The sequence below is a fragment of the Pteropus alecto genome, unplaced genomic scaffold (genome assembly GCF_000325575.1).
Source record: "Pteropus alecto unplaced genomic scaffold, ASM32557v1 scaffold7, whole genome shotgun sequence".
NCBI lineage: Eukaryota > Metazoa > Chordata > Mammalia > Chiroptera > Pteropodidae > Pteropus > Pteropus alecto.
Window position 1 is genome coordinate 43952250 of NW_006494614.1, and position 23720 is coordinate 43975969.

At 34.9% G+C, this 23720-nt stretch overlaps 1 protein-coding gene across 1 annotated transcript in view; it reads left to right on the plus strand.

The window, feature by feature from the left end:
* Positions 1-23720, plus strand: part of KIF6 (kinesin family member 6) — a 369189-nt gene that overhangs the window by 72645 nt on the left and 272824 nt on the right. The window contains exons 5-6 of the mRNA XM_006926847.3: positions 3058-3167; positions 19662-19791. Coding sequence (XP_006926909.2) covers positions 3058-3167; positions 19662-19791 — 240 coding nt within the window. The remainder of the gene's footprint in view (positions 1-3057; positions 3168-19661; positions 19792-23720) is intronic.

Below are 23720 nucleotides of genomic sequence, written 5' to 3' on the forward strand. Positions count from 1 at the left end.
TTGTCTATGATTACCAAGATACAGTTTTAAAAGTCTAATGTCTCCCAAGTACCTACCATTTGTTGGGTTTATTGTTTTATATCTGTTTGTCATTGACATTACTCTAAACTCCATTTCATTCTGAATGTCTCTAAATAACTTCCTGGGTTTGAAGAGAGCCCATCAGATCAATTTACAACCAGGACAACTCTTTGTAAATGGACAGATTACCATGATGAGGCAAAACACATTCATTATAATCAAACTGAACTGCAGCAAAACAAGTCAGAGGCAACTTGAAGTGCATTATAAAGTTAGTCCACATTGTGCAGCTGAAAAATGCAGACAGGTACTCAGATGTCCTCATCTGATTGCTTTAGAGGGTTTGTGAAACTTTCTAGAATTCCTAAAGGAAACATTTGACTTATTCAAAGTGTTTATTTCAAGATAAACTACTGAGTCCTTAAGTGCCTGTGAGTGTGATAGAAGGACATTTTTAATGATTTTTAAAGAAGAGAATGGAGTCCATTTATTTTAGAAATCACTGTTCATTATTTTTGAATATTGTGAGGTTCAAACTTGTTTTGGGGAAGGAGAAAAGTCTATCTACAGGAAGCATGTGTGTTACATTATAGTCTGGCAATCCTAAACACTAAAAAAAAAAAAGAGTAATAAGGAAAGGTAGCTTGCCACATAGCTCGGTAGATTTTAAGTACATATTCCAATAAAAGACCAGAACATGCAGAAGCTGGAGGAGCCAAAAGCATTATCCCTATCATCTCAGGGCAGTGAGCCTGCCATTTTTCTGACGTTTTATGATTTCTTCTAATTTCTGGAAGAAGAGTTTCTTTATGCAGAGAGACATTCAAATTAGCTGTTCTTTTTGCCTTTTTCTTTTCTTTTTATATTCACATACTGAATTCTCCATTTTAAAGCTTTTAGAACTAATAAAAACAATAACAACAACAATAATATTAACAGCAACAACAGCAACAATTTATTGGTGCCTATTACAGGCCATACATTTTTCGTAAGATTTTAAATACAGAACCCTATTTCTCTGTCACAACAGATCTGCAATATAATGGTTATTATCACCATTTTTATAGTTAAACAACTGAGGATAAGGGTGCAGGATCACTCAGTTATAAATGGCAGATCCAGCATTCAAACCCAGTTTTTTTGTCTGATGCTAAGATGAACTCAGAACTGTATGCTAAAATTCAGATCATAATCTATGGAATATTTCAGATGTGTTCAGATAAGTTTTAGAAATATGTTGCTTTAAACAAAATCGCAAGATGTTGCCATGGCCTTTAATGTGCCCTGAGAATCTTCCAGAGAGGAACACTATACATGTGTTCATCATGGAACAGTTTGTACCATGAGTATTTCGTGGAATATTTTAGGAAACTCTGAATTAGACTAAAGGCCACACAGAATCTGTCTAGTATTTACAATCTCTGATATCTGTACTAAGCCAAACTTCAACCCAAAAAATTATGTTGAAATGGTGCCTTTACTTAACTTGGATACGAATGCAACTGATAGATCATTTGCAGGATGAGCAACTGGAGGCACCCATGTCAATAGAATTTCTAGTATTTAGCGGGGAGAAATTTGCTTTGTAGAGATTCAGTACATGTCACCTTCACAGAACACCAGAACATGAAATTTCAGCTGTAGCTTGAGCATTTTACTATAGTCATGTGCTGGCTGAGAGTTGTCTTAATGAAGTGATGGTGTCTTTGTTTGGAAAGCTTGAGCCATTACAGGAACAAAGAATCATATTAATTTTAATCTGAAGAACAAGTAAGGAATTCATTATCCAACTTCCTTACTTTAATGAGTGTGAAAACTGAGGCCTGACATGGTAGGAGCTCATAGCTAATAGGAGTAAGATTCCCCCTGGATTTGCAGGCCACTGCCTTCTCCCACATCTCTGTGAGTTGGTCTTTTCTCTTCATGAATAACACCAGTTAAATGAATTGTCTTAAATATGGATGAGAATCGATCAGGAAGGTCATCTTAAGCAAATCCTCTCTGTGAATATCCACTCTGACAACCTCCAGACCTTCTTGCCACTGACACAAATATATTCTCCTCTTGTAAGAAGCAGGATAATATGTGCAGAAATGGAAGCATTTATATTTTGGGACGAACAAGAAAAAAAGTGCTATTATTTGATATTTTGTATTGATAATTGTACCTGGAATGTCCTTGAGAGCTGGAAAACGTTCCTGTTTCATTCCACTCAAGTGGTAGTGGGTCCTTTTTGTCTGTTGACAGAACTGAGACAGGAACCAGTTCCCTTGACTTCTATCCTAATTTCATTGATGCCTATGTCATTGCATTTTGGCAATGACCCATAGAAAATACCTCTCTCTACTCAATAGCTGAATATCCCTGATTTGCACTTGGGCCAGGAAAATTAACAACAAGTAAGGTATAGGCAGTGAACAGGTAATGTCCACTCTTACGGTTACCCAGTTGATCCAAACTATTTCTGTCTCCTGAAATTCACTTTCCATTATGTATTTATTTGTTGTTATCTATTTATGTCTGTTTATATCATTAGAATATTTCAATGTTATGAAGGTTTAAAAAGAATTATGATTAAAGATGATAACTTTTTGCTACTGAAGTTTTTAAACTGAAGTAGCAATTCTGTGTTCTTTTATGAATAGACTATTCACAGAATATGTTTATTTTTTTTGGAACTTTTTTTATTTTTTGGTCTGGAAAGTAAAAAATGGTATTAATATAGTTCTGCAACCAAGTCGGCTCATTGGAAGTGTATACTGACATTTTTATGTATAATGTGGAATCAATACAAAATAACAGACTGAAGTTACTTGTAATCATGGGTATTGGCCATTTAAAAAAAAAAAAAAAGCTTCATGCATGCATATGGTAACTGGCAACTTGAAAGTGTCACGAACTAAAAACATGAACCATACAAAGTGAGAGAGAAAAGGGGAGGAACTGTGGGGAAACTACAGGATAAACGTGTTCATCTTCCTTAAGCTGAATTGTTATTTATAGTCATTAAATAATGTCTTTCCCTTTTTCAATCAGGACAGCAGCAAAATATATACAACGCACATTTCCTATTTGGAAATCTACAATGAATGTGGTTATGATCTATTGGATCCAAGACATGAAGCCTCCAGTTTGGAAGATTTGCCGTGAGTAGCAGAACAACAAAGAATGGGGGAAAATTACTTTCAGATGTTCCCTTCAGTTGTTTTCTTTGAAACTTTGCATGTTTCTGGTCTTAATTGTAATTAACAAATACTGAATAACAGAATCTTTTTGTAATATAATGGATATTTTGTCAGTAGTGATAGGAACTAAAATTGCTTAAAACTCATTTCTTGGGAAAATCTATTTTGGAGTTGGTACAAGAGAGTGCAGTGGATGTTCTTGGAGATTGGGTGCTGAGAGGATTGATGGGATTTGACAGTACTACTTTACTCTTGCCACATGAAACCCTTTTACTCCTATAATTGTGGCCTTTCTCTGAAGAAGGTATTCAAATTAGGGTTCAAGCAGCAATAAGAGAATCTGAAAAAGAAAAAATAAAACTTTAAGTTTTCCCAAATCCTTCTCTACTGTTATTAAGACTAACAGTGACAATCATTTGGTCAAGATTGGCACTGATTGTTTCATGACTGAACTATAAATAGAGTCTTCAGAGCTTATCTAATAATGGAGTAAGTTACCCTGCCAGCATTTATATAACCTTACTCATTGCTTGTTTGAATATCTGCCTAAATTAGATATATTCTAATTGGTAACAATTCATTTACTTTGTTCAGACATGTTCATATATCAGAAGATGCTAGAACATAGAAAACACGTCTTAATTCTTCCTATTAAATGTTCTAAAACATTCAAAAATATATATGAATCCTTTACCAAAAATATCAACAGTTGTTTAAGTCATAAAGGCAATAAGAAGAAATAATGAAGAAAATCCATTATACTCATTACACCACCTTTATATGTATTCTTATATTAATGTTGATTGAATGTTTTTACATATCATCTCCTTTATGCTAACAGTATTCATTAGAGGAAGTTAGAAAAGGCAATTATCATTGGTACTCTAATTATTTGCATAAGAATTAAGAGAAAGGAAAAATTACAAACTTCATGGAAGAAGTTAGCCTTAAAGAAACTATTGGAATTACGTTTACAAAAAGGCAAAACTTTTCTCATAGGAAGGGTAGGAACAACCTTAAAGACACAAAGGTATGGTTGGAAAGGCCAGGTGTTGAGGAGTCATGTGAAATAAAAGCAGAGGCCTCTGAAGCCAGCTTTTGAGGGACTTGAAGAATGGGCTTTGGTGTGAGATTGATCTTCATTCCAACAGATATCTTAACTAGTTTTCTAGCTCCAGTCTGACCTGTGTACCTCCAGGCTATATCTTGCTTAAAATTGCTTTTAACAAGTTACATCTACTCTGAAGAACTTGATTAGCAATAATTCAGAAATGAAGGGCTTGGCTATGATGAAAATGAAGCAGGAAAGATAAATCTGAGTGATATGAAAAAATAAATAAATAGATAAGAAATAAAATAAATTGATTATGCCCATCACCTTGGATTTGATTGTATTTGGAAAGAAGGTGAATCATAGCCGATTGATGCTCTCCTCATTTTACTGATTGAGAAGAGTAAGCCCAGAAGGTATGACTTGCCCAGGGTTTCAAAACTAATCAATGAATGGTAGAGCAAGGATTAAAACCAGGTACTCTGATTTTTATGCCTTCAAAGATCTTGCCATGGAGCTTAGAAAGTTGAGGAGTCATTGACCTACAAAGGAGATTTTCATTAGAAAACATAATTGGGTGGTGGTAATAAGTTTCACATGTACAACTTTGGTGTCTGAGAATGCTGTACTAGATGTTTACATTTACAATGAATTCCTCAGAGGTAGAAGGTATGCCTTACTTAAGCTGATAGTCTCTCTACTACTGAGACCAAAGTAAGCCTTTAATATTTAAAAAAATTATCTGTTGAAGTCAAACTATGAAGTAGACTTTTAAAAGATGATAGTATAAAGAGAGTGTAAAGCATGAGCTCTATGAATCTAAGTCTAATTGACATAATTAGATGCAGCCTAACTATGAGAAGAACAGGAATGAGAAAAGTCCATTGAACTTTAAGACAGGTAGTATAATTTAGAGGAAAGAGCACTTAATTTAGAAGTTAGGAAATCTGAGTCTAGTCCCAACCCTGTAATCTTAGATAAATTCTTTTAGTTTTCTGGATTTCAATTTGTCTATAAAATGTGTTCATTGGAATATACAATATTTAACAGCCTTCCAACCTCCAAAGTCTGGAGTTCAAAGATTGGCGACTTCCCAGAATAGAACTTACTCAGTAACTCTTCCCCACTTCAAAACGAATAGGAAATGATTTAGGTATTTTCTGTTGTCCTCCTAGAAAAGAGCCTTAAGCCTCTTGAGAGCAAGAACAATGCCTTAATTTACTACATGCCTTTTCATTTCCCAGCATGCCTAGCATTTATTAATGGTTCTCAGTATTGGTTACATTGTCTCTATAGATGGTGCTAGCTTTCTAACTTAAACTACTGTTTCTTCTTTAATAGCTTTGTCATTTTGTTGGAGAAGGAGTTCACTGACTCAAATCAGTTGTGACTTCAGTTAGAAAACAATGAACTCACACAGACACACACACACACACACACAAAAGTGGTCTGAAAGATGTTCTTATTCCTAAATTTTGTACTATAATTACATGACAACAAATCTCACTAAAATCAAAATGTCATTAAGAAAGAACATTATTATATCCCAGACATATTTACCTCAAATATATACAATACTATAAAATTCCATTACAACTCAAGAATTGCATAGTCTTTTGGTGTGGAGATAATGTGATTTAACTGATATTGAGTCTGCTAGTGTTCTCGGGATTTTGAGGGTTTGCCTTTTACTAAAATTATAAAGTAATTCTTTATAATAGAATGTGACTTTTGCTGTACCTGGATTGGGTTAAGAGTATGCATTGTTAACCTAATTTCGCACACTCTTGAACTAGTTCTAACTCTGAAGTCCCATCTGTCTCGTTGGCCGGGTTCATTATTGTGAGCTGGAATGTCCCAAACACTCTGAATACTATCTAAAAATAGTAGGCAAAATATCTGTTGTCCTTGGTTCCCTCTTTCAGTCATCCTTTTGAGGGACAATGGCAATGTACATATTTGATCCCTTCTACATTCTTATACTTAGCTTAACCATGTAAAATCAAATTTGAGGTCATTTTGATGTTGTATAATAACAGCCATCAGTAACAGGTTCCTTCCAGTGAGTGACAAAGCTTCCCCAAAATCACCTTCCAGATGTTCTTCTCACATGAACCCTACTTTGTTCGTTTCTTTTTCTTTTACATTCTGAGTTCTACCTCTCTGTTTTTTGCGGTAGCATTTCCTATAGATTACGTATAGATTTTCTATATATGATGTCAAGGTACCAGACTAAAGTCAACGGCTTTTTGCAAATGCTGCTATAGTCATTTTGCAGAGTTTTTAGATACAATACCAAAAGCATGATATGGAAAAGAAAAAAAACAGATAAACAACTTAAAAATTTCTGCTCTGCAAAAGACACTATTAAGAAAATGAAAAGACAAACAAGAGACTAAGATAAAATATTTACCAAACACATATCCAATGAAAAATTTGTATCTAAAATATACAAAGAACTTTTAAAACTTAACAGTAAGAAAACAAACAATCCAATTAAGAAGTGAGCAAAACATCTAAACAGACACCTCACCAAAGATATACAGATGGCAAATAAGCATATGAAAAGATCCTCAACATCATTTGTCATTAGGGAATTGCTAATTAAAACAACAAAATTCTGCAATATACCTATTATAATGACTAAAATCCAAAAAACTGGCACTATCAAATGCCGGCAAAAATATAGAACAGCAACTCTCACTTATTGCTGGTATAAATGTAAAATGCTACAGCCATTTTGGAAAACAATTTCTAGTTTCTTACAAACCAAACATATGACCCAGCAATCATGTTTCTAGATAATTAACCAAATGAGTTGAAAACGTATGTCAGAACTATAGATAACAGCAAAAAGTCAGTGGTTGCCAGTTGTTGAAGAGGAGAGGGGTAGAGTAATGAATAGGTAAAGCACAGGGACATTTTAGGCAGTAAAACTATTCTCTATAATACTGTAATGGTGGATACATAACATTATGCACTTGTTAAAACCCATAGAGTTTTTTTCCCAGCAAATCTATCAGCCATTTAAGTCCCTTCAAGGTAGCCTGTTTCCTTTTCACACAATCCTATTAATCTTGGAAAATTTGCTTTCTGTCACAAGTTGTCCTAGACTGACCTTTATCTTTGTTGCCTCAACATGAAATCAGCCTTTCTCTACAAAGCTGTGTTTATTTTCCAACTTATTTAAACTTAAAAAAAAAAAAAAGAAAACCAAAAAGAGTTTACCCATTCCCTCACCCCTTCTCTGGCAACCACCAATCTGTTCTCTGTATCTATGGGAATTTACAACACAAAGAGTGAAGCCTAAAGTAAACTATGGACCTTTAGTTAATAAAACAATAACAAAAAGGAATGAATTATTGATACATTTAACAACTTGGATGAATCTCCAGGGAATTATATTGAGTGAAAAAAGCCAATCTCAAAAGATTGTTGCTATATGATTTCATTTATGTAATATTCTTTAAATGGCAAAATTATAGAAATAGTTAACAAATTAGTGGTTGAAGGAGTTAGGGAGGGAAGTGGGATTGGTTACAGGCCAATAAAGGATCTCGTGGTGACGGACTATTCTGTATCTTGACTGTGGCTATGGATACACAAAACTACGCATGTGATTAAGTTTTACAGAACTAGATACACAGAGAGACACACACACACCATGTGAATACAGGTAAAACTGGGACATCTGAATAGATCAGTGGATTGTATCAATGCCAACTTCCTGGTTGCAATATTTTAACATAGTTTTACAAGATGTTACCATTGATATGGGTACATGGGATCTCTCTGCAGTATTTGTTACAGCTGCACATGACTCTACAATTATAAAATAAAAAGTTTAATTAAAAATAATTGGCTATATATTTATATAGAGATGTATATATGTATGTACACATATATCTGTTTCAAATCTATTCTGTATTTAGTAATTTAAATGAAAATAGCACTTCTGTTTTTGAAAGCTTCTTATATCATATGCTGTAAAAAGAGTATAGTTAGAATCTAAGTATGTCTCATGAAGTAAAACAGTATAACTGCTGGTCTCAACCATAGGGAAAATAGTCACCTTATTTTAGTATAATTTTAGTATTCCTAAATAAAGACACATATTCTGTTTAAGATTCCAAATGGGCATGGTTATTATTGTTACAAAAAAAGTCAGTACATTCAGCATCTAGTATCGAAATCTTGGCTGTGTTTTGTTTTTAAATAATTTGTCATCAAAGGGAAAAAACAGTTGACAGATGTTAAATTTAATTCACTACATTTCTAATACCTACCAGATATAAAACACTGCTAAGTGCTGCTGGAGTTACAAAAAAGATTAATGCACAGGCTCTGCCCTCATGGCTTAAAATCTAGTCATATGGAATTATTCATTTATTCAATAAACAGCTATTGAGATCCAACTCCGGTTTACACACTGTACTAGGCACTGAGTTTGCTAACACAGTCTGTGCTTTCCTGGAACTCATAGAGTAGGTAAAACTAGTACAAAATAGTATAAGGTAGAATATGAAAAACATAAGAGAAGCACAAAGAATGACAAGCACTTAAAGGAGAAAGAAATTATAGCAGGTCATACGATCAAGAAAAGATTCATAGAGAAGATGACACATGAAATAACCCTTGAGAAGAGGAGTAGGATTTAGGGCAGTGGAGTGTGGCATTCGTGCGGAAACAAAGAGAAGTTGAAAAGTATACAGTTTGTTCTATGACAGTTAATAGACCTGTTTGACTGGAATGTAGTAAGGGAGTAGGTGAGACCAATAAGACTAGAGAGACATGAATGCAAAGATTTGACAGGCAAAGTGTGGCCCTTGAAGATTTTTATTCAAGGGCATAGCATGATTGGAACTGCCTTTTAAGAAGAAAAATTAGTCAGCAGTGTGTAGGCCTGGGATGAAATAGATGAGAGTCAGAGAGACCCCAGAGCATCATGGAAAGTCATCAGGACCATTTAGTTAGCAGTGGGAGGGATATAAAGAAGGGGGAAAATTGAAGACATCATAATCCAGTTGCTTGAAATTTAACAATGTATAAAAATCTCCTGGGATAACTGTTAAAAATGTAGATTCCTGGCCTTCACCTCCAGAAAAATCAAATATGTTTGAGTAAGCTTCACAGGTGATTCTATCAGAGGTGGTTTGCCTTATTCCCTTATTCCTCTCATTCACCCAGGGAAAGTTCTTTTTAGAAATACTAGAAAAATCTCTCTAGTAAGAGAGATGGGCACCTATTATGTGCTAGTCCTTTTGCTAGCGCCTTATATACAGTAAGTATCTCATTTAAGGAAGTGAGTATCATGACTAAACTGAGGTTCACATTGGTAGTGTGATATTTGGCAGAGTCCATGTCTGCCAAAAATAGACCATGATATCAACCTCAGTCCATCAAATACCAGAGCTGGGGATGTGGCTGCTCTTACCAGGGAGGTGTGTGTTGTATCTTGGCACATTCCATCTGAGTTCCGAGCAGACTATGGTTTTCTGGGCTTCTTTGGGCCTCGGGAGCCTCTTGTGTGAGTGAGCCAAAGCTTTGAGTCCATTTCAGCTCTCTCTGTTGTGTGTCAGGCACTCTGCAAGATTCTGAGGGTACCCATTTTTCACCTCAAAGGGCTCTAGTGTAGTAGGACAGACTCACAGACTGATCTTTTCACCCTTATTCAGTAAGTGATAGGACGTTATGATTCTCTAAGGGCACAAGAAAGGACATTGATTTCAACCTGGGGGTTCAGAGACAGCTGGAGAAAAACTCCAACATATGGTCTTCAACCGCAGCTAGGTCTTTAGCCTGCTAAGCAATGTCTTCACCTTCCCAGTTCATTTTCTCCCATGCCTCACAATAATCATATCAAATACCTGCCTGCCCCAATAATCTTTGATGCCAATTGTATCCTTACCTTAGAGAGAATATGGAAGCTGTGAAACATGAATTCCTTCAACTTCCTGCCTCCCACCATTCACACTCTTCTACTTTCTTCTAGTCTCAGGAAACTGTCCATTTGAAGAGCAACTCTCTCACTTATGTTCTGGACCCTTCTTGCATCAGCCTATATATGCTTTGTTTGGCCTATGCATTTGTGCTTAAATTTTTTGAAGTTAGCACCTTTAGGTAAAGCATGGATTTATCTTATTTCTATCTATTGCATTGCTCTTTCCATTTGTGTTATTTTTTCTGGCCCCACTGAGCATTTGAAGAAACTCCTGGGCCTATAAACATAGATCTCAAAGTTAAAACTAATTCCAGTCTTTTCTTCAACTGAGTCAATTACTGACACAACTGAGAAGCAAACCTCTTTAGAAGCTTGGGGTGCTGTCCTGCAGGATGGTCTGAACAGGTGACCAGTGACCAATGATGATAAGTCATACTCTATGTCCATCATGGATAGGCCAGAGACTATATTCCTGAAGAAATGGAATATTGCCAATGACCATAGCAGAAGGAATAGAAAACCTTTCCAGCTTGGAAATGATACACTTCTGCCCAAAGCCTGTCCCACTAGAGTAATAAACAACATGGCAAAAGCTGTCATCTCCTACTCTGAATGACCAATTGAAATAAATCATTCTCAATGCTAGAAATGTCTTAGATAAGAGGTTGTCTTATCTTGGCTACCAAAACAAAATGCCATAGACTGAGCAGCTTTCACAACACTTATTTCTTACAGTTCTGGAAACTGAGAAGTCCAAGATCAAGATGCTGGCGCACTTGGTTCCCGGTGACAGCTCTTTACCTGGCTTGAAAATACTTCCTTGTTGCTGTATTCTCATATGGCTGAGAGAGAGAAAGCTCTGGTCTTTCTTTCTCTTCTTATAAGGACTGTAATCCCATCATGGGGGCCCCATCCTCGTGACCTTATGTAAATTTAATTACATCCCAAATGTCCCACGTCCAGATACCATCACATTAGGGATTAGGGCATCAACCTATGAATTTTGGGCGGGGGGGGGGCACAAACATTCAGTCCATAACAAAGGTGTTAGTTTTCACTGATTCCCTAATATATGAGGTATAGAAGAATGGGAAGAAATGGCTGCAGTGTTTTCACTCATATCCCTGGAACTTAAAAATGTATCTGTGATTATTAGGGTTTTTAGTCACATGAGATTAATTAATGTGAGGAAAAACATTGTCACCTCAGTCAATTCCATTTTCCTCATACTTTTTGTACAAATAAATGCATACTATTTATTTTTCTTAGATTAAGAGGTGAAATTCACTTTTTAAATTGTGTATTGATACATATTTGACTTACTGTCTAGTCTTCATAATTGCTTTATACATTATTGCCTTATTCTGATACTACATCATTTTTTACAATCTGTTCTAAATTTTGAGTATATGAAGCAAAATCATAGGATTATCTAAAAGAGTTTTCAATAATTTAAGTTGATCGGTCACTTTATTCTATCCTTTAGAAGAATAGAGTTTGGAAACCCATCTAACTATTACAGCTCAAATAATAGAGAAAAAAATTATTTCCGATTTTCATAAGTACTAAGCATTTACTATATTGCAAGAACTTCAGCTCTTTCAGGAGTATTATAAAGGATTTTAACTGTGTTCTATCTTTAATTAACTTTCCATTTAGTTGGAAAATGTAAATGCATATGAAACACCTTAAGAGATTTCTGCAAAACACAACTGCTCTCAACTATCCAGGTAATAATGTATGTACATGCAAAAAAAGGCATACAAATGATTTAGAGCTGCAGTGGTCTCATGAGTGGAGCCCACATCAACCAATAATTTCCTGTCATAGCCCACTCCAGTCCTTTCACATCAGTGTCACTGCTCCTATGACCCTCAATGGTTTTCTAATTTTACTAGCATATGCCAAGACCAAAGTTCTGATTGAGCTAAGAGCTGGCAGTACTGCCGAAGTGAGAGCAGTGCTAAGCGAGCTTTTCATTATATATATATACATACATATATATATATATACACACACACACACACACACACACACACACACACACACACGTATATAATTAATATTATATATTCATGATAATATGATAATGTGAAAGTATTTATAATTTTATCTTAAATCTGCAAAGTATGTATGAGGAAATTACCTCAAGGAAATATATTGACACATCATGATTGTCTTTGTGATGGGACTTTTTAAAAAAATTCTTTCTACTTTAAAATTTTTCAAACTTTTTTGCAAGAAGTATGTATTATTTTTAATAGTTGGAAAAAATAAGAAACTTTGTGTCAAATGAAAATAAATAAAAGTGAATAAACTCAGAACTTGTAAAATGCAATAGCAAAAACTTAGAGGTGTATAAAGATATTTACCTGCCAGAGGAAATGCTATGGTTTTCCCAAATTACAAATTCATGCCTCTAGGTCTATTTCTACAATATCCCCAAATATAGAAAACTTGAATACATAATGTGGGATACTACAATTATAAAATGTGAATAAGAAAGCAAATATTAGTGAAAATGGGAGGGAACATATTTTCTTTAAAGAAAGTTGGTATCTCTGAAGATGACAAATTTTAGTGTATGGCTCTATAATTACTATATGGAATTAGGGCAAACAAAGCATTTTATTAAATGATAGATTATTTGTGATCTTAGAGCCCTAGAAGGAATGCAATAAGGCTGAATATAATTGGAAATTAGCAAAGGGTAAGAATGTAAGAGAAAGATAAGAGGCATAGTTTTTAATATCTAAAATATTCACTGTTGGAAAATCATGCAAACGGCGATTGTGTATAGGCAATAGTTAAGTGTCTGATAAGCCATGGTTATATACATTAAATTTAGGATCCATTTATGTGTTGATGGTTGCAAAGTGATATTGTTTGGGGATGGGGAAAGTTTGGTTAGTTTAATATAATACAGGAAGATAATCTTAACAAGTAACTAGCAATTCAAAATTTGGATACTCATTATATTTGGATAAAATTTTGGAAAAAAAGAAAATAGAAATGAAAGAATGTTTTATATAGGTGCAAATCTTAGTAAAATAATTAAACAATAGTAACCAATAAATAAACAAACAAATTTGTGAGAAAAGTGTTGGTTTTTCTACACATTAACTGTACCTGGTAAAGTTCTGTCTTTACCTATCATGGATAATTCTCATTTTGGTTTTGCATTTTCATAGCAGTGGCCAACAGCTTCCAGTACACTGTCTTGAGTGTTTTTGGTGATGCCTGTTTTTATAGCATATGAAAACATACACACAGTTAGAAGCAGAAGCTTCTTGAAAGTATGAAGATGTTTCCACATCAACACCAAGCATCCCTGAGTCTTGTAGGATACATTACATTAAATGACTTAATTCCTTGCTAATTTCAATGTTGCTCCTTTTCAGACAGGGAATAAATCATATACAGATATTTTTTAGAGCAGTTTTAGGTTCACAACAAAATTATAGGAAGGTACAGAGATTTCCCAAGAACCTCCTGCCCCCACACATGCATAGCCTTCCCCATTATCAACGTCACTCACCAAGAATGAACCTACATTAAGATATCAAAATCACCCAAAGTCCATAATTCTCACCTTAAGTTTCACTCTTGGTATTATACATTCTATGGGTTTGGACAAATGTATAATGAAGTATATCTGTCATGATAATATCATACAGAGTATTTTTACTGCCCTAAAAATCCTCTGTGCTCTACCTAGTTATCCCTACCCCCTTATCTCTACTCTTGGCAACTGCTGACCTTTTTACTGCCTCAATAGTTTTGCCTTTTTCAAAATGTCAAATAGTTAGGATCATACAGTATGTAGCCTTTTCAGTCTGGCTTCTTTCACTTAGTAATAAGCATTAAGTTTCCTCCATGTTTGTCATGGTTTAATAGCTCATTTCTTTTAGTGTTGAGTAACATTCCATTGTACCAAGTTTATGTATCCATTCATCTACTGAAGGACATCTTGGTTGCTTCCAAGTTTTGGCAATTATGAATAAAGCTGCTATAAACGCTCATGTACAGGTTTTGTGTGAACATAGATTTCAGCCCTTTTGGATAAATACCAAGGAGCACAATTGCTGGACCATATGATCAGAGTATGTTTGATTTTGTAAGAAATAGCCAAACTGTCTTCCAAAATGGCTGTACCATTTCGTATTCCCACCAGCGATGAATGAGAATTCCTGTTGCTCCACATACTCACCAATATTTGATGTTGTAAGTGTTCCAGATTTTGGCCATTTTAATAGGTGTGTAGTGGTATCTCAGTGTTGTTTTAATTTGTATTTCTCTGATGATATATGATATGGAGCATCTTTTCACATGCTTATTTGCCATCTGTATATCTCTTTTGGTGAGGTGTCTGTTCCAATATTTTTCTCATTTCTTAATTGGGTTGTTTTCTTATTGTTGAGTTTTAAGAGTTCTTTGTATATTTTGAATAACAGTCTTTTATCAGATGATTAAGGGAGTGACCGTACAGTATGCAGAAGGATAAGGAAAGAAAAGAATCAAGTGAGCCCAAGGCCAGTTTGAATCAAGTGAAAGAGAAGAGAAAAAGTAATTTTAAAGAAGTGAAGATTTACATGGTTATGTTTGCATGAGAACCTGATGTTTTTATATGTTAAATTAAATAACAATTTCTAAAATGTCATGTCATTGACTATATTCTTCATTATTGCTAAAAATATATAATGTTAGATAAAACTAGAAAGAAAAAATATAGTTTTTAAAATACTAGACAGAGTTTTCAAAGTGTCTCAAAAGTGATTAACTAGAAAAAATATCCATTACTATTAGCCCATTCTTTATAGATTAAAACTAATACAAAAATTGAGGTTCCTAAAACTTTTTCAAGTGATACGTCTATATCACTTGAATATACCTATTTATATTTCATAGCAAAGGAAATCTTTTAGATTTTTAATCATTCTAAGGAAAACCTACCTTTGAATTTGTTTAAATGCAAGAAGGAGGGCTTCTCTTACATATTTCTCCTAAAAATTTAAATCTCCTCTTTTCCCCAAATTTTCATCATAGAGAGATTCTGAGAATCAGTTTTGGAGTGGAAACAGGGAGGTTGGACACTATCGAATATTCTCTTTGCTGAAATAAATAATGGGACTATGATTACAGCATGTGAAACATATCCAGTTATTTAGAAGAGCTTGGTGGTCCCTGTCCCATTTTCATGAGGCCTGCCTGTTATTGATATTGCTCTAAATCAAGGTAACTACACAGGACTACCTCTAGTCTGTGTGGCATCTTCATGCGAATTATTAAATGGCACCCTTGTCATTTGTTACAAAATTGTTGTAAAATTCTAGTTTGGTTAGAATACACTTTTCTGCTCTCTGACAGACATTTGTAATAATAAATATACAAACTGATGATGTGAATTGTACCCCTGTGGAAGTGGTGCCATTGTACAGTACATTGCTTGCACAATCACCTGGGACATTTGCAAGTAGAAAAAAAAAACAGAAATCACTATGGCAACATTTGTCTATAACATGAAAATGAGAAACCAGATGCATTGCAATAACTCCTGGAAAGTTCTTGTTCAGCAAATTGGTGGTGTTGGAATGTTGTGAAGGTAGGGCATGGGATGGGGAAGGTTCTTTCATTGATGGCTTCCATTATTGAGAACAAGAGCTAAGCTATTGCTCTTTATATATCTTCCAGTCAGTTAGAAAGAGCCGGCAAATTCCAACTACTTAGCCAAATGGAAAAGATTCTCTGTTTACAGAGAAAACACAAAGCTTGCTTCTTCCCCATCATTAAACAGACTGAGTATACTTAGCAGAACTTTTCCACTTAGGTGTCCAAGTCAAGGCTATCAGTGACTTTTGCTTGAAATCGAAACATTTTAGAAACATTTTTATAGGGAAAATGATTCATAGGCCCTTTCAAAAATAATCAAATAAATAGTTTGGGGGTTTCCATCTTGGATTTAGGATGTTTATTTAAGAAACTCTAATAAAGCCCTCTTTCAAGCCTATGAAAATTATAGTCAGAATCAAGTGGCAGACTAAGGATTCAGGAAATAGCTATTGATTTGTAAGAGAGACAGAGAGAGAAAGAAAGGGCCAGGGAAGGAAGCAACTTGATGAGAAACTTTTGCTAATGGTTCTTATTTCCTCTAACTTAGAAAAAGCATTCCACAAGCAGCAGAGTTTAAAGCATTCTCACTTCCAGATTAGCCCACCTAGGCAAAGGGTAGTACCCAGGGCATGACTCAGGCTGAGCTTCTCTGAGCAAAGGCATGAGAGTGGGTGAGGCTGACACATTGGCAACAAGGCTTAATGAAAAAGGGATTTTTCAATGAGGTCAGGCAGGTCAATAAGGGAAAGTCCAAAGCCTCATACCGAAGGTTATTGGGCAGAAACTAGGAAAGAATCTGAAGAGAACTAGCAAGGGAGACCTTGAAAGGGAAAGTTGAACCACAGAAGATCCCATAATGATGTCAGAGATTGAGCCTTTTATAGCGTGCCCAGAGATGAGCCCTAAGCAAGAAGAGAGCCATGAAAGAAGCTGAACTAATTTGGACATCACCCTGCCTTTTAATTTACTTCTTTAAACCTCCATGCGCAAAAAAAAAAATCAGAAAATAGCGAGGGAAACATAACAGAAAAGTCAGAGAAATGCATAGTGATGGGTTACAAAAGACAGCTTAAAGTTCAGAAAAGCTGGGGGGGTGTGCAAATTGTATTTTGATCAAAGTGACAAAGCTGGACAAGCACCTGGAAGTAAATATAGACGTATAATAGTTCTGACATAGCCACATTGGAGATCAAAGATTCTGAATGATTTAGAAGAAAAAAGTAGTTTGGCCAAATGCTACTGATGACATTTCACAAACACTTTCTACCTTATGCTCCTAATTATTCTATGTAAATGTAATCCGAAATCCATTTAGGTTGTCTAATAAGTGAACACTCAGAATTCCATGGTTGCTTGTTTTCTGCATTTTTTATTTCAGTGACTTAATAGTGAAAGATATATGTATGATCTGCCATTATCACTTAGACTTTTTTATTCAGCAATGATATAAATCCTGTGGATGTCTAGGTAGACCCAGGGTCCCTGATTGAGCTTTGGTTATTGCTTTGGTTAATGGGTAGCTTAGTTGATCCATCAGTTGCACGATTGGGAAGGTAAAAAAGAAACTTTCAGTGAAAAGACAGGCTTTTTAAAATCCATGTTGGTCTTGCCTATTAGATATGGCTTCAGAGTGACTTCAGTGCCAACTAAGAAGATGAGTAACTTTACCCATTGGGCATGGGGTGAATCTGGGTGGAAAGTACAAATAAAAAAAAAACCAGAAACCTTTCACTATCCCAAATGTTTACCTTGTAGGGTTATTAGAGAAGAAGCAAGTGGCTCTCAACCTTAGCTGCACACTAGAATCACCTGGAGCACCAGAACAATCAAATCAGAATCTTTTAGAATGGGACCTGGCACCAGTGTTTGTTTGTTTTATATAAGTTCCACAGGTTGTTCTGTGTGCAACCAAGGTGAAAACAACTGGATTAAATAAAACACTGCAGGTGCTTGGGATGCTTTTGGTACCCAATGAATGTGAGCAACCTGCTCTTTGAATCATTTTCTGTTACCCATCTCTCCCTTTTCGGAACTTGTAGAGAACAGTATTGTATCTGTCTTGGTCTTACACAGCATGTATCAAAGGTGACTTTGCCTCAGCGTTGGAGAATACTTTTTATCTTCATGTTGAAAAAGACAGAATTCTCTTCTTTTCTCACTTTTCGTGTACTGTCCATTACTTATTTTAAATTTTTATCTTCCTTCCAATATTACTTACTTTTTTTAACCTTTAAACTCCCAAACCTGTGGATTTAGGAAGATTTCTAACCTTTATGTCCCTAGAGATTGAATTTAGCCAAATCTTCTCTAGCACTTCTCTAGAAGAATCAGGGTAGAAATAAAGTTTAAGGAATAGAGGGGGTTCCTAAAAATAGAACACAATTCATCCACTTCAGTTAAAAATGCTGTCATGTTTTCCAAGTATTTTTGAACTCTTAAGCATTTTTAATAAGCTCACTTATGAGTCTTGTTGAAAAATAAATAAAATACATTTGTTTTCATTAAGAGAAGTGATCTTTTTCCATCTTAGTTGGTACTGTTGAAGGAGACAAAACAAAGTCCAAAAGTTGGCAAAGGAATACATTATTAGTGACATATTGGTCACAGATGTACTGGTAGAGCTACATTTTCTTCCTGTGATTAGTATTTTAATGCCCACAAATTACATATGAAAGTTCAGATAACTTCCTTACAAAAGGGAAGGATGACAATTATGGCATTGCAAAATCTTCATTTTTAAAGTATTCTTAGTGTGTTTTTATAAAAAAGGTAAGTGACACATGTTTATTTGCAAGTTATACTTTTCAAATAGAAGTTGTGCTAGATGATACTTATTATCAATTCCAAATGTTTTAAGCAAGGACAGATACCTGGAGGTACTTTTTGGCAATACTTGCAAATTATAAGATTCCCTTCCCTTAACAATTCTTAAAGTCAGGAAGGCAAAACTCAAGAGGCAGACAGGAACTTGTCTAGTAACTTTATTGCTTGAATCTGCAAGCCTTCAAAGCAGAGTATGAGGAGTTTGGCCAAGTTGTATTCAGTTGCAGAAAGTGCTAAAAGGACTATAAGAGGAGTATGGACAAGCCAGCTCCGGAAGCAGGGTTAGAATTCATCGTGAAGGAAATGATGTTGGAACTAGGCTGCCCATTAGGGCAGTTGAATAGATGAATGTAATTCTAGAGCCAAGGCTCTGACTGTAAGGATGTAATGGAAGGAAAGGTAGGTTATAAAAGAAAAAGGGTCAAGAAACACATCTGAGAGACATAAAAATAATAACAAACTAAAACTTATGTAAAACTTCTTGAAAATTTTTTTACTCACCTTAGTAAGAAAATTAGACAAGGGAATAACTCCTAGAGGGATGATAGATGCCTTGATTTCATCCTGTTTAAGTTGAAATGTCATATAAATTGAAATTGATATGAAATTGAATAAAAGGAAGAAAGTAGGAGAAAAATTAGTGCATTACCTATGCGAGAAACTGAATTATAGCACAGAAAAGACAATATGATCATGTTTCCTGACATATAGGTGGAACGTTATCATTTGCATTTTTAATTCAGTAATAATATGCATTTTAAGATGATTCAGTGATCCGATGATTGCAAAGACAGATGGTCTTAAATCAGAAGCTTGTAATACTCTTTGCAGCCCCAAAGCTATTGTACTGTTGAGGTAACGTCAGTGTTTGATGCTAATCTGGTACAGTCTGGTGTTTTGTGTATTATTTGATTTTATAAGTTCAAGATGTCATACTATACAGCTTTTCAAAACTAAAACTTGTAAGAAAGACTTTGAGTCCTTTTCATTCTCAAAATACCTTGTTTTTGTTGCTTCTCATTTTTTCTAGGAAAGTGACAATATTGGAGGACCCTGATCAGAACATTCATTTGAAAAACCTGTCTCTTCATCAGGCAACCACGGAGGAAGAAGCCCTGAATCTGCTTTTCTTAGGAGACACCAACAGAATGATTGCAGAGGTAATAAACTTCTTTGCAAGCTGGTTTTCCATATTATAAGATACAATAGAATTTTAGGGGCAGCAACAACCTTAAAAATGATCTCATCTAAATCTCATGTTATAGGTTAGGAAACCTAGATCAAGAGAAGTGAGAAGACTTACTCAATACCATCCAGCTAGTTAATGTGCAGGAACTGAAATCTAGACTCTTAATTTTTCTATTTCTCAATTTTATACAAATTGGTTTGCGGGTAATGACTGACGACTCATTAAATGTCTTAATTATAGGAATTTCTGCATAAATTTTGTAATATAAAAATACATAATTCATTTTTCCTAATCTCAGATGATCCATATATTGGCATATGTTTATATATCCATGTATTTAGTGAATTATTATTTACAAAGCATTTAGAATAATGCACAAAACAGGAAGTGCTCTATGCATTTATAGCTATTGTTGCAGATCTGGCAATCTGGGAACACTGCCATGGTGTGTAATATAAGCATGTCCCAGTGCAATATTTGGGACCTGCTTCTACTATTTGTCATTAATCTGACATTCAGACCTAACTGGGCACATATATTTTACCTGAGAACACTAGGCAGGAGCCGGGATTGACCTAGCTTGGTCAGGAGCCCATAACCTCAACCAGGTACTGATTGGAGATGGAAGGTCATGAAGCTCTCATCCAGTGACACTGTGGTAAAAGGAGTGGAGTAATGTTGGTGTGGGAACAGTTCCCCAGATGCACAGCTTCCTATTACTACTGGCCGTTTCCTTTTTAAACCATATTCCCCGAGTTCTCTTCTGTCTCTGATAAGGAACAGTAGGTGAGGATAGTAACCTGGGAGGGTAAGTAGTCTGAGAAACTTTCTTTCAACTGACTTTTTCCTGCCCCATTTTTACCCTCTGGAATGCACCACCTTAGATACAAGACAGATAAATGGAAATCAAATTCAGATAGTGAAAATATGGTGTCGACATCTGTTTTTGTGCTGGGCCCTTAGTTTTGTTGGTGGCAATAGTATGTGTGTGTGTGTGTGTGTGTGTGTGTGTGTGTGCGCTTTACCAGTTCTGCCTCAATACTTTTCAATAGACTAACATATAAATTTGTCTTATGAGCCATATATAATTTGAATTTAAGGACTCTTAAATTATTATTTTCATTTTAGGAAAGTTTCACATATTTTTTAATTTCAGAATATTTTGTTTCACTTTACAATGTTTTGCATTTGTGGTTTGCTTTAATGTTTTGCCCAGGTGGTCATTTGTGATGCTTTCATTTGTCACAATAATTAAAGATTAAGGAATAAAGGCAGATTAAGTGTTAAGGAATATAATGATGAAAGATTTAGCATGTCCCATTAAAAATCCTGTTTCTTCTTACACAGTTTAAAAAATAGCAAACTAAGAGATACAGAATACAGAATTCCTGCCCATCAATGGAATACAAAAAAGAGAAAAGGTAGATCCATAAATGCTTTTGGAAAACAAAGTGGAGAAACCTGTCCCTGCCTCAATGCTACCCTTTCTCCAGAAAGGACTCATCCTGAGAGAAGTCAAAGCCTTGTCTTCACAATTACATTCTCTCATCTTGAATGGGTTATTGAGGGCTCCTTGCCCTGATTCACCCTGATTCACCATTCACCAATGGTCATTGGCCATTGCTATGTAGTTTGTTAACTTTAGCCAACTGCATCTTTTCAAGGTATTGTTTTGTAAAAGTTTCAAGGGCCTCCATCTTTCTTTAACAAGCTGAAATCTAAAGAAGTCCAATACGAATAGTGCTGGTGTGCATTATTTTTTCAATATATTCAATTTATTCATTTTTCTTGTATGAAGTCTAATTTCTTGTAAACCAAATTTAATAGGTTTGGGGTGTTTCTGTGCTTGCTTTTATTTTTCTTTGGTAATAAGAGCTACCATGTTATATTGAGAACCTGCTCAATAGATTTAACATTGTTGTAAACACTTTATATATTTACGTATTATTTCCAATTCTTATTTTATAGATGGAAACTAAGCCTTGAAGTATTAGAATACTTGCCCAAGGTCACACAACTGATACATGACAGAGTCAAGGTTCAGCTTCAAGTCTGATTGATTCAGAAGCTTATGTTCTTTCCTTATGCCATTTTTCACAATTACAAGAATCAAATTGACATATGTCAACTTTTTTATGTGAGGATAGATTTCTGAATTATTTAAAAAGTATAGCAAGTATTTAGCACTTCAGTTTATCTCTTGAATTCATTGAAAGAAATTATATAAAAATATAAAGGAAAAATAACTGTCAATCCCTGGATATACTTTATTATTCATAGTCTCTGAAAAGGCATGTTTTAGATTACGACCTAGCTGTCAGAATGTAATTTGTCAGCACAGAACAAGCTTACCAGGATAAAAAGAACACACTATTCTTTTTTATTTTTTCAAAAACAAGGTTCCCAAATTCCCATTTACATGGAGAAATCCAGAAGTCACCATGGTAACCAGAAAACATTTGCAAAACAAAGTCTGAATATGTGAGACATAAAATGGAATGCTCTTTCCTTTCATGTTCTCTCCCAAAGCCAGCATTTTAAGGAAAAGTTATCAAGATTAGCTTCATCCTCTTCTTATTTATTTAGAACTCTTAAATAATTTCTGTAATCCTACCAATGTTTTGAATAAGATTTTATTATATCCTTAGGGTAAATTTTTTAAAAAGTTGAATTGCTGAGCCAAAGAGAATAAATATCATAGATGCTGAACTGTGTATGACCCAGTGTCAAAGCCCAGTAGCAAGTGTGACTTGACAGTCTTTTGTCTTATAGTTAAATGTTCCTATCAATTAATCAAGTCTAACTGAGCAAGACATTCTTCATTTGATTGTCTGGCCCTACATAGTCCCATAGCTGGGACATTTATTCAATCCTGCGATAGTCCACAGCACTCTGTCCCCAAGTATGGCTGGAAGATAACTTGCAATAAAATACCCTGTCATAGTTGAAAGATACAATTTCTTGGATTCTATTTCTGACCTATGGCTTCAGAATCTCTTCAGTGGAACCTAGGAATGCACATTTTAGCATTTAAATGTACACAGGCTAAAGTTGGGGGAGTTTGGGTTTTACTATTAAGAAGTTGGTTGAAACCCATTCCCAGAGAAGTATGTGGTGCAGTTTCATATTTTGCATCCTTGGCAACACTACTAAATTTGAAAATTCTGCCAATTAGGTAGGCAAAAAAAAAAATCTTGTTTTAATTTTTATTTTTGATTACCAAATTCTTTTATATCTACATTTACCATTTGTATTTCTGTTTTTGTTTATGTTTTTCAGTTGTTTTTCTTGTGTAGTATTAGGGTAGGCCTGGTTGATTTGTTGACTCTATGAGGACTGGGATTTGGTCTTGTTCACCTTATAACTGCCACTCCTAGAAACAGAGCCTGATACATAGTAGGTGCTCAGTAAATAATTATTGAATGAATGAACATTAAAGGTAATAAATTTTTGTCTTTGTCAAATATTTAGCAAATATTTTCCCCATTCCATAAATTTTCTTTTAGTTTTCTTTTTTTTAATATAGTCAAACAGTATTTTTATTTTTTGGTTTCTGCTTCGGCTATCATGCTCAGAAGTGAGTTCTTCCAGTTAGTGTTGATGTCCAGTCTGTGGCTTCTTCACCATCACTACACATCCCTGCCAGGCAGTGGTGAAGAATACGAGCTTTGGAGAAGACTTTCTGTTCCACTCTGGCTCCACCCCTTCCCAGGTGTATGTCCTTGGGCATGTTGCTTAACGAGTCTAAACCGCACTTTTTAACCTCTAAAATTGACATAATAATACCTACATTCTAGGCTGATAGTAAGAATTAAATTAAGTGACATTTGGAAAAACCTTACAGTTCTCAGCTAGCAACTATTTAAAGACAAGCCTGTTGACTTGTTCATCTCTATGCTA